At 37.5% G+C, this 13,229-nt stretch overlaps 1 protein-coding gene across 1 annotated transcript in view; it reads right to left on the bottom strand.

Annotated features, from left to right (window-relative positions):
* The window catches only part of TRHDE (thyrotropin releasing hormone degrading enzyme), a 200,991-nt gene that overhangs the window by 92,607 nt on the left and 95,155 nt on the right, over positions 1-13,229 (bottom strand). The window contains exon 6 of the mRNA XM_064419515.1: positions 12,183-12,320. Within this exon, the coding sequence (XP_064275585.1) occupies positions 12,183-12,320 (138 nt within the window). The remainder of the gene's footprint in view (positions 1-12,182; positions 12,321-13,229) is intronic.

Here is a 13,229-nt window from a genome sequence, read left to right as displayed (position 1 = left end):
GTCTAGCGGAAAGCAATTCTTTCCTATTCGAAAAACATACCTAGTTCCTGTCAGTCTAAAATCTGATTTGCCTTAAGCCATTGTACCCTATCTTAATTTGTCTATCCAGACAAATACACTAGTTATTCATCCAATGATTAATGGCAGTACCTGCGTCTGGTGAAGCACTGCTCATTAGCAGATCTCACAAGGGCTCACTAAGATTAATGTCAATATTCTGCAAATTAAAAGGAAACTGTGGCACACCCTAGTGAAATCACTTGCCAAAGATCACCCAGATCCTTGCATAACCTATACTCTCCTCATATAACCTATGTCACAGTTGAAGCTTTCTCAGCCTCATCATTGATAGCATTCCACTGCTATAGGAAAGGAAAGTAGAATATGTTGGCTACTTCATGGAAGTTAGGTGCATACAGCTCTTTTTTGCAAAGTGCTCTTGGGAAAAGGCTCACTCATGGACAGTTTGCCAACACTGCCTGAAGAGATGGAAGTTTATGTGATTTCTTCCCCTGAAGAAACTTGTATACTCACGACATGGTAAAGACAATCCATAACCAAACTTAGGAGTAGAATTCCTGTGTATGCAAACGGAACATGTCTTTGACATCTACCAAATGCAGAGCTAAGGTATTCAGTCTAATTCTCTCCATGTAGTCTAATTCTCTCCATGCCAACATAAAATAATGTGATTGCATCCTTGATTCCAGATTAGTTTTAACCAATTTTTGAAGACCCACTCCTACATCCTTATCCTCTTACATCATTACAGATCACGATTACTGTAAGTCAATTTAATTCTACGACTTGACTATCTCAATTTTATTATAATTCCTTAAATTCCTTAATTAATTGTTTCACTTGCAACTTCCATCTTGTAAAATTTTTTAATACGAAAGATAGTACCAAATGGAATTTTATTTAACAGGAAACAAACTAAGTCTTATAAATCAACCCACAAAAACATGACTACTACTACAACACAGTACTGTGACAGAGCCACACAGGAAGTAATACACTTGATTCAATGCAGGTATTTGTAGCACCTGTGACTATAATCACTTTAGTTGTTTAGATTTTCCTTACAGTCGTTGGGCTTTATGATTCACCTTTGGATGCACTTTATCTAATCTTAAAGTAAACCTCAGATTGGGGCAATCTACTCTAAAAGCAATGAATCTCACTGCACTTTAGGTGTCTGCAGCAGATGTGTACGTATGAGCTAGTCATTCAAGCCTGCTTTTGGAGTGAAATTCACTTGAATGACTAGCTCATACGTACACATCTGCCGCAGACACCTAAAGTGCAGTGAGATTCATTCAACTGCACTGTCCAAAAAGACCATACAGAGATTGATTCCTGCTCTGGGGGAACTGCTGAATTGTGAAGGTACAAAACCAGTTGATCCTTTCATATATACAGTCAAATAACAAAAATCATATCTCGCTTTCTTCTACACACCATACTTTTACATGACAAGACTAGCAAGGGTAGGTATTTAACAGAAGGCCCTGGAGAGAGGGCAGAGTGCTTGCTATCTGAAGGTAGATGCTCTATACAGAACAGAAAGCAAATAAGAGCACTCGAAATAAAGAACTGGTGAAGCAGTTGCAGGGAAGGGAACAATATAAAAATCAGCAAACCAGCAAATAGGGTTGTGCAGAAGGCAAGAGGCAGGGACAAGAGGCCATATGTGAAGAGATACAAATAAGCTAGGAACTCCTTCAGCATTATTCTTTGAAGAACCAAAAAATTATGTCATTATTCTAAAAAGTTCTCATAAGAGAAAAATGTCAGCAACACAAAACAGAAACCATGAACTACAACTGATTTACTTTGTAAGGGCAAAATAATTGATTGCTTTGTAAATGCATTAGAGTGGTGGAAGGAAAAGAGATCATAATAGGATGACCTGGAAAACACACAGCTCTTCCATCCTCCTTCCCACAAAACTTTTCATTTTTTCCTTCAATATCAACTTATTTTTCTTTTTAGTTTTGCTTTTGTGTGCTTTGTTGTTTTTATTTTAACCATAGGATTGAGATTCATCTGACTGAGAGCAAATGCCTACATTGTAGCTAAGTGATTCTTACTCAGTTGTACACAGCTGAGATAGCTGCCTAGACCTCCTTTAAAGGCAAAGGAGAAAGAGAAGTCAGCACTTCAATTCATCCTGATTCATCCAAAGATGTGCATCTAAAAGAGGACAGATCACCCTAAAGATGCTTGTTTATCTTCACTGATGATACAGGGAGATGGGGGGATACTCAGTTGCAGGTGTCCACAAGTGAGATAACATCAATCTCTCTGAAGATATTTTACCATGTAAATTACAAAACAGCATTAAAAACTGTGAAAAAGTTAACAGTGGGAGAACACTTCCTCAAGTTTGCGAAGGCCAATACAGCATCTTGCAGGCTTACCTATCAATTTATCTCACGTAACACCAAGTATCAATCATAGTAATTACACAGACCTCAATCTATCTTTTCTTCACTGAATGTCCACCTTGCCACCCTTCTTTAGGAATTAAAGCTGTTTGATTTAGTTCATAAAAATACTTTTGTGACACAAAAACTAAAGTCAGGAAGGATGCTGGTAAGAAAAACACCCCCAGAGTATCCAAGGTGTAAGGAGGGAGTGAGATGCTGAGGAGGGGACTACCACAAAAAATTACATAACTGAGGTTCTAAAACAGAAATTTAATACATCAATTTTCCACAAGATCTCCACCCATCCATTCTGCTTCTTCTTCTCATTATATAAACAAAACCAAAAACAACACTAAATACAGGTGGTTTATTAACTTTCTTCTATTGTGCAGTAGTCAATTCAAAATCAGTCTTGATTAATATGTAATAACACCACCTGTTTTTCAAATTCAGTGGGACACAAACAGAAGACTTACAGTTATTTTTCTGTGAGCTGACAAACCTGCAATTCAGGATTAAGGTTACCTTCTCTCTAAGAGCTAAGAGAAATAACTATAAATAATTGTAACTAATTCTCTATAACTGTAGAGAATTTCTCGATCCTCTGCCTCAATTACACTCAATTTTATTCATACTGCTGCTATTGTTTTCAACAGTAAGTTCTTATAATCAGCTTCCTTTTCACTAAAACAAGACTCAGACCCCACACAGGCACACACAAAGGCATCAATCTATCATAAAGACCTTCTGATTTAAGATGAGAATCAATATACAAAATTTCATGGCCACTAGTATATACCTGATATATACTAGCATTGGTGGTTTTCAATTAATCAGCCACAGTACACACGCTTTAAATGGTTCTCTCCTTAAATTATTTACCCTGAGCTATAGATGGCATGCCTTGTCTAAAACTTTTTAAAAATCCATTGTCTTCTCATTCTCCCCTCAAGAACCCCAGCTGGATAGTGAGAACTAATTCCCCCTTGCAGCAGTGATGACTAGTCAAGATCAACATATTAATCCATGTGCTCACTTATCTTACCTTTTATACCCTATAGAGTCCCCATCTCACTGAAGAAGGAAGACAAACTCACCAGTCTATAGCTCCCAAGCAATTCTCTGGCACGGCAGCTATTTGTCAGGATGGTCTACATCCCACTGCCAGAAGTTCTGCAGCTCCATATCTGGTTACCCTCAGAAGGTTCAAGTGGATGCCATTCAGACCTGCAGATTTTCTAGGAATTAACAGTTCTTTCAGCTAGGGTTTCCCACACACCTACCTCAAATTGATGGTTTCTGCAACCTGTTACAAAGAATAAACTGAGCATGGGAATAAACCCATTCTTCAGCAGGAACGTCCAACACAAAAAATTCATGGCACTCCCCTGGTAGATCCTTAAAAGTCCTCATTCTACACTTTGACCATGATATGGTCCTTCACCACATACCTGTTGCATACAGTCAAGTCAGGCCTATATTAGCTCACCAGAATCACCTCAGAACACAGAAGAACTTCCAATTTTTGGCTAATGTGTTTTAAGTACAGGTTGAAACATATCTCTTCTTCATGAAACATACAAAGAAGGATTTTCTTTTAGAACTGTGGATGTAATAAAAGCAGCATACAGGTTTTAGTTTTTTCTTTTAAATGTTGAACAGATTTTTACAGTTCTTTGTCAAACAGAAGATTAAGGATATCCACAATCAAATGGGCTTTTAAGTGAGTGAGTACTATTTCACTGCAGCTTTAATTTCTTGAATTCATATATTATTATTTAGTTCTCAAAATCTTGGGTAATTCAGTGAGTCTAAGTTCATTTAAAATATTAGAAGAGCACGTTACCAAGCACTTCCATAAAGAATGCATATTTGCAATTTATTTTTGTAATGTGAACACTAGCCCACAAGTGATATCCAAGTCACATTTTTCAAAACAATCATTCTTTGTTGGTACTAAGCAACCACAGCTGGATACCCCATGAAATTTAGCTTATTGGGAAAAAACACAGTATGAATTGAAGCAAAAGAATAATATACATCAAACACATAGCAAAAATGTGACATTAAAAGAAAAATTACGTATTTTTTTAAAAAATGCACAATTAAATATACTACATCTTGGAGATATTTAACAGAAAAGAAGTATGTTTTGACTAAGTCACATCTGTGGAATTTGCTCAAATGTAGACAGAGATATACATAGGTAAATGAATTATTTTAAAACTTGGTTAACTGATGTAAGCAGTGTAACATGTGTTACACTATATGCACTGCACTGAATTTACTGAATTCTCCTGTATGAACAACTGAACACTGGGTAACCACTTCCAAACACAGGTATTGCACTTCAGCTTTGTTTCCTTAAGCAAACATATTGACTGTAGGCTCTCCTTTTTTTTCATTTTCCCACAAAGGGAGAAGTTCAGCCATTCCTCAGCTCCCCCTCAGAAGGCTATGTTGAAATGTATTTTACTTTCCTACCTTTATGATCTGAACAGCCTTTTATCTTATGTGGCCTTACTCAGACAATTATGGAACAAGAGTGTCCTATTCATGACATCAGTTACAACAAGATCCTGTTGCAGGCTCCAGAGAGATCTTTGCTAAAGCACTTCTATCAAGCTGTAACAGCAGAGATAATTGCAAAGGCTTCTCTGGAATTCTTCAGCTGTCTCTATCAAAACTATCTCATCTCTGAGAACTGCATAAGTACCCACTGAGAAATTCTTTTCAGGGAATTAATTAGATTGTATCATGAGTCACTAACACTAAATTCCTCTTTCGTTTTCAGAAACTGAGCACTGTAATACAACAGTGTAGCTATTTTCTGTATTCTCCAATGGCACCTCCAAATATCACAAGAAAAAATGAAGCTTAATGCAAGTGAATTTGATAAGTGCAAATGCTTCCTTATTTGATTAGGGTAAAGGAACATACTTGTTTAAATGAGTAAACATGTGCCTATGATGTCCTCCCTGTGACAGAAATGTAAAATGTTTAAAAGAATTCCTAGAGGCTTTGTCTCTGCATAACCCACATAAAAGCCAAGGAAAGAAGTATGGAAGGAGACAGGTATATGCAGATCATGCAGCATACTGGTACCAAATGTCACAATATGAGACTGTCCTGAGGGTCTTTGCCCAGGCAATCATTCAGTGATGCACTGAAGTACCTTAAGCACATAAGCAACCCAAATAAATTCCACAGCCCTGCACACATGAAGTTGAACCTCTGTGTACGTGGCTGATTGTGGCTCTCACTGGTTTCCCTGTACTTGGCAACAATTGTTAAACATTAAGGGACTATATTCGTTAAAAGGAGCCCAAAGAAAACCATCACTACTTTATTTTAATGATACAGACTAGGAAAAAAAAATCAGTCATTTAATTAATCTTCTTCACTTTTAAAAGCAACAGAATTTCCAATTGATACTTGCTTATCAGGCAGTGCACACTCACAAATTAAGATGATGTTAATATTCAGCAATAAAAACAGGATATGTTTTAATAAAGAAAATTAACTTACATGGTTTTTAAAACTTTATTAATAGCATGGGTAAACCAGCATTTTTAAAATCAGCAAATACATCTACAAACCTGTAATGTATTTATTAAATCCTCAAAGATGCATAAAGGCTCCTTATGTTGTTTTTACAGAATGAAAGGCCATTTATCTGATGCCAAAAGATCACTGAAAAAGCAACATTATATTCAAGGAGAGCTTTTCACTTGGAAATCATAATCATTTTCTATTTTGACAAACACAGCTGTTCTAGGGCTGGATAATACCAAAATGGTCAGATAGTGAGATGGCTTTGGCAAAATACTTGTCTTAGTCATAAATTCCATTGCAAATTTTAGGACATGACACAAAGGAAAAAATTCAGGGGTGTATGACTATAACTAGTCATATTCTTCAGCTGGATATTGTGACATTGTTTTTCTTGAATAATAAAATATTATCCATTGCCCAGATAAAATGCTATCATGACTCAATTTAAAACAGGAATTTTACTTTTACTCATTACCAAAAAATCCCTCTTACATATTCTGACACTAGTGACAAGGACAAAGGAACATTACACTTTTTTATTAACTGCCTTTATATGAAAATCTTGAAGAAAAAATTTATATTCTTTTTAGTTCACTAAATACCACATAAGAATCTCAATCCATTTGCCTAAGACTGATTTGCAACTATCTATAGCTAAACCTGTCATTCTAATTTCTCTTTTTTAATACCTCCTTTAAGCATCATAAGTTATCTGGTACTTAAACATATATTTAAAAAGAGCAGCAACACCAAACAGTGTGTCAGAGGTTTTTCTGAACAGTCCCCTTCTGAACAGAAATCTTACAGGAACATATTTTGATCAAAATATTGACCATATCCTCATGTCAAGTTTTTTGTTCCTTTTGCTCTATTTCACTAACTCAAATTTATTTTCCATTTCTAACTCTTACAATTTCTTCCAAGTTACTTTAACACTTACAACTGTTGCTCTTCTGGTTATTGATCTAAACTAGGATGTGTATCAGCAAAATCAGCCCTTGCCTATACACCGGCATTTTTTTTTTGGACTACTTCAGGGGAAAAAAAGAAAATAACTGTAACTTTCTGCTTTGCCCTTTGCTGAAAATTATCATTACAAAGCAGAAACAGAGAGGCAGAAAAGGCAAGTGCATGTCAAGTGCAAGTGCAAGTACCTCCATGTACACCTGTCTTTATGAACACTCTATGTTTTAAGCCATGAAAATATCTGAGACATAGATGCACTGTTTTGTTTCTTCTAATGGCTTCCTTTTAAGGAAGGAAGGATGGTAGGGCATGGTGTCTAGACCCACAGTTGCCATTTCTGCTTCAATCATCTCCTCCAGCCCTTGGGAGCTGCCATTTGCCACTGCCTTTTGCCACTGCCTTTCCATGGCAAACAGGCAGCAGGCTTGTACCACAACAGGTCATGTCTTCCCAACAACTGTACCTTGATGGAGCGGTCTAGTCTAATGAGCTCTTCTTTACAATAAAATGCTTTTATTAACATTTGTGCTCCATCTTTATTATTTCCAGTCAAACATATACGCAACTGTCCCTGGCATGGGGAACACATAACACTCCTGAAGCACTGTCCATGTGTAGCTGCTTATATACCACACAGTGTAGTTTCCATGTTTCTTCTTCAGAAATAATAACTAGCATACACCAGTGTAAAGGGTTAAAAACCATTTGCTCCTGCTTGAGTCAGGATGGTAGGAAGATGAGTTAAGAGAAGTATTTTAAGTATGTTGAAGCACCTGTCTAGCTTTAGGCATTGGCACCCACTGGCTAAACTGGGACAGCCTCCATACTTTAGGATGAGCATTCTTGGAGCTGCTCTGAACTTGAATCTGTTGGTATCCCTGACTGCATTTCGACAACTTTCATACAGGAAGCAGTAACAACCTACAGCCTTTTTATCTAAACAGAAAGACATTATTTTCATTACAAGATACCTCCTCTGTTACAATGCATTAGGAATAAATGGCTCCTGAAAGCACCTTCTGCAGTCTGGGCACTGACCTGTTGCACTCACAAGTCACGGAAGAAAAATCAGCATCACACAAATGCGCACCCTTTGCACTTAATGGCTCCCACAGACAACAGCACAGCTAATTTAGAGAAAACAAAAAGCTCTCCCTTTATACCATGGCAAGCGAATGGGTCTGATACCACCTTATGTTATCAATTCAACTAACAGAAAAATTAAAAATAAAAGCTATTGTACAATTTTAAAGGATTTATCTACCATTTCTTTCATTGTTAATGAGCTACTCTCACTCTTTTTTGTCACTTCAAAGATGCACATCATCTCAATTTCATTGCACTCTTGAATTGGCTTTCTTATAAACTACTATTCCTGAACAGAATATGGGGTGGTGGTTTGGGGTTTTTGTTTTGGTTTGGTTTTATTTTGTTATTTCAGTGTGAATGTGCTTCCCAGTGCCTGAGTAAAAAGAATGAAGTTTTTAGAGAGCCTTTCCAGTAACTGCATTAGCCCTCCTGTTCTTCCACATTCTTGCAGAACATGCTACATTGTAAATTTTCACAGAGAATTACACTCAAAAGGGTGAGCAAGCCACTGCTTTCAATTTCTTAAATTCTCATTTGCCAGAATGCAGAGAAGCTGTGCATTTTTCTTTGTGTGAAGTTTTAGTTGAACAGATCTCCTAATGCAGAATGTTGCTTTGGAGGGGAAGCAGGAAGCATGGTTTCCCTTTATTACTATCAGAAATAAATCTTCCTTCCATCACTTGACACTGAAAGAAAAAGGAAATTTTTAAAATGTGGCATAGAGTTAAAAAGGAAAAGGAAGTTATACATACAAGGGTTTAGGAAATAATTGCTTGCATTACAAAGTCAGGGTCAGTAACTGATCCCACTGCTGAGGTTAATTTAGCTTACATGGAGGGAAAAAATATAATATTCTTCCCTATTCCAGTCATCCTCTTCCTTGTTTTGATTATTGTTTGTCACTTACCAAGGCATATTCTTTTGGGGGTACTTTTATAGCTACACTCCATCATAATGGTCTTGCCTGCACTGATTGCTGCCAGAATCTCCAACCAGCACACTTCAAAGCATGCAGCAGGCTGACTGAACTGACTTTAGATATCTGACTGTCTAGATGTCCTTTCATCCCTTCTCTTATCTGGCTGTGGCTGCTCATCTAGGGCTATGACTCCTTTGGTTCTGTCTGAGATGGCTCTCCCTCAGGTTGCTCTGGGTCTGGCTGTTGCCTTTGAGATGCAGCTGCCTTGTTTCTCCATTTTATTAGAGTCAGTTGCTCCATGCTGATTGTTGCTCCTCACGTTATTCTTGCTGCACTCTCTCCTCCTCTGATGCTGCAGCTCTCCAGGGCCATGATTCTTGCTGTCAGTTATTTCTGGTGTGGAAAGGCTGTCACGCTTTTTGCTTTGATTTAACAATTCTCAGTTCTACTCTTGTGTTCAACAGGCTATATTTTCTACTGCACTTGGGATATAACCACTTTTCCCGTCATCGTGGGAGGACACTATCTCACTTCCAGCTGCACTAGGAAGACATATGCACTCTCTGATGCAACTTGAGAGCCTCGAATCACCTACCAGTACTGTTTATTAATGAACTATCACGACTTCTCATTTTTTCTCTACTTATTTGTGGCCCTAGTGGAGGATGACACGCTTCTATGTGAAGAATGACTAGCATGATGCTTTTCAAAGAGGCAAACTTTACCCTCAACCATTTAAGTGGAAAAACATTGTCTGCTGCCGGGCTGTAGTGTCTGTTTCACTCTGCTTGTGGCATTGCCTGAATGCCATGGGGTTTGTGTTATGGATTTCTTCACACATGCAATCACCAAGGATGAAAAAGTGGAAATGAAAAATATATTCAACTCTGAGGCAACTAAATAGCACATTTTCAATGGTCATTTCTGAAATGTGTAGAAAAAGGCATGTCTTTAGAATGACAGCTGAGTGTCTAGCAGATATGGGTACTTTAATGGTGTCTGATTTATACCATATTGATGACAGTAAATGAAATAACAAGGACATTCTATAACTGTCATTTCACTGAACAAAACTCTTATCAGAGAAAGTTTCACCATTTCAATATCATGTAGAAAATTGTGAAGAGAGAATAGAGATCACATGGGCAATCCAAGCACTCAGAAGCACAAGATGGACATTTAAAAAAAAAGTCAAAAGACAATGAAAAAAAATCCAAAATGTAGGGAGCAGATGCTGCACATAGCAGTAAAGTGTTTAAAATATTTTATTTAAGACAGTAGAAAAGTCCTCACTGATGGTCCTGACCCAAAGTTTAGTAGAGTCAAGAGAAAAAAAATCCTGACAGCTTAATGTTTTACAGCAATTTGAAAAGTCACTCAACCAAAGACAACCAAAAAGTCATCCCAGAAACACCACTAATAATTTCCATCCAGCAGGGCTCATTGTGTGTCAAGGGCTTTGTGGCACTTGAAAATATTTGAGCCCACACCTGACCAGGTCAAAGCCTTCAGTGTAATTTTACAGTTTAGATTTTACCAACATACTATTCACCACAGTATTTATATTATTAGGAGAATTGGCCACCAGACCAGCTAAATGGAGAGATGCTGCTGTATCCCCTGGGCATGGCCACTGTTACACTGAAAAAGGAACATTTACATAGATAGATACAAGACAAAGTTTGTACTGTAATCTCCACAAAAAACAGACTGATCCTATTAGTCTGCATAAAATAGCTATCAGTATACAGATGTGTCCTATTGTCCTATTTGTCATTTCAATGTAAATGAAAATTACTTAATGGTTGCAGTGTTCATAAAATTGTCATGTACAACAGTTAACTATAAGATAGTACTATTACTGCATAAATTAGAAAAAATAATTAGATTGAAATATGAAGATAGTCATGTAAGATAAGCCTCTGAACCTACCAAGGTCTAGCTATCACCAGAAAGCATGTGATTGAAAGATTTACACAATGGGAATATTCAGTATGCTAAAAGCTGCTTGCTGTTATAGCTTGATTCACCTAGAGCAGTACCTTCCTAGATAGCTAAGGGTTTTTTGAAAATGTTACTTGGGCTTTTAAGCAACTGCAACATTTTTAAATCTTGTCCTAAGTATTTTGGGTTTTTATATTCCATCATAAGTACCTATTACATGGTCACATATACACCCACACACACACATACATGCTCTCCTTTGCCCATCCTTACAGGCATATGATCCTTTCATGGAAGAGGACCAAGGTGAAGTTATTGCAGTCTAGGAATAGCTTATGAGTACAAGAGAGGATAACACCTCTCTTTCATCCCAGAATGAGCACTGGATAAACAAGATATTCAGTCACCAAGACAGTTCTATGGTGCCTTGCTGCAGTCTGATGTTAGGCAGAAAATTATGCAGAAGATTACTAAACACAAAGGCCACAGTCAAAAGACTCTTACAACTGCATCATCATCAGAGAGCTCCTGTACAGGAAGGCTGCAGGCAGCAGCCACTGTGTCACACAGCAAACACATTTGGCCATGATACACACTTTTATATGTCATAGCCTGTAGCAGAGAATAAGCAATACGGTATGGTGGGAAACACCAGCTTTCAGGCCATGTGCTAACAGCAAGTGCAGTCATGTTATGGAGGAAGGGAAACCCCCTCACTCCTGCACAGAAGTTGTTGAAACCAGAAACTGGCCAAAAGACTTTTGAATCATTGAAATGAATTTAAAAGTGACTGAATTTAATACATATTCCTTCACCACACCAGAAGGCAGTTTCTCCACTCCCAGTGTTCAGCAACGACTTCAGAGTTTTCACTAGTTGACAGTAATAGTCTCATGCATAGAAAAAACTTTACATTTAAATTTAGCCCTTGGTAAGTTTTCTAGAGAGTTTCAATAGGACAAAAACTACCTATCCTTTTGCTTTTTAAAGCATCTAACACAATTCAGACCCTGTCACAAAATAAATAGTAATAAAAAGCCCTAAATCTTCTTAGTGAATTTTGACAGACTCCCAAGTCTATTTGTAACATTTACTAACACTTGACATGTTGAATGTAATTGGCGATAATCACTGTGCAATGTTCCAAATGCATTCCACACAGATTAGGTTCCCATACATAGTTTGACAATGATATTTCTTTTACAGATGGAACATGATCTTATAGCTACTGACATATCTGTATCATAGATATCATAGATAAGCTTAGTTACTCTCACCTTTTTATAGGCAATCCAGTCAAACACCCTGTCAATGTCTGAGGCTTGCTGCACTTCCTGGGATACTGGATGTGAACTGGCCAGCCCATCCAGCAACATCACTTCATGTAGGACATCTGTCAGAAATCTCTGCTTTTCCTGAAATACAGCATATGCAGTAGTATCACAGACAAATACATATTAACAGAAATACAGAAATGATGCACAGTTAGCAGAGGCAGTTGGCTGCTATTACAGCTGACTAAAATCAGACCTTCTGCTTTGAATGTAAACCACCGTGACCTCCTACAATCTTAACAGGTATTTGGAATAGACTCAGACTTGAGATCCTTTGCTGCAATGAAACTTGACTGCAATTAAAGAGCATTAAATGAATCAAAATGCATCCATATGTGCAGACTGGAACTCTGATTATGACTATTCATACACACAAGGGGTGGGGAGAAAGGCAAATTGGCAAAATCTTTCATCACAAAAATAGATGTCCTTGAGCTAATAGCATATGCAGGTACAAAACTTTGACAAAGATGGGTAAATACAATTAGTACATTTTATTTAGTGAAGTTTAAGTTACTTGGCTCTAAGTGACAAGTTCACTTGTCAGATTAGTGTGGGACAGGACAATGATGAGAGCTTACATCAGTGTCGCAGCAGATGCCTGCACTTTCATAACTCTAGCATAGAAATCCTTCCTCCTCAAGTGCTTGAGCCATCTACAGACTTTGCAACTTCCATCTGAAGAAAACAATTACCATCTCTCTTCACAAGTGGGAAAAGTGATGCATGTAGTTAAATGACATAGTCAAAGTCACAGCTATATCAGAGGCAGATACGAACCCAAACAACATCCAACATAAGCATTTGTTTGAATACCTTCTATAAATATGGGCAGCAGAGGTATTTCAAAACGGCTGCCTATTTACTCTGGCAGCAACACTAATGAAATGATCATGTATGCTCAGTGCATTGTGCTGCAGTCATTTGTACAGTACAACTAGATGGGGCTTTTTCAGCTGAGAAATGACCTTAAAACTCCTCATATTGCAT

The sequence above is a fragment of the Passer domesticus genome, chromosome 5 (assembly GCF_036417665.1).
Source record: "Passer domesticus isolate bPasDom1 chromosome 5, bPasDom1.hap1, whole genome shotgun sequence".
Taxonomy (NCBI): domain Eukaryota; kingdom Metazoa; phylum Chordata; class Aves; order Passeriformes; family Passeridae; genus Passer; species Passer domesticus.
This window is presented reverse-complemented; position numbering and strand designations above follow the sequence as displayed.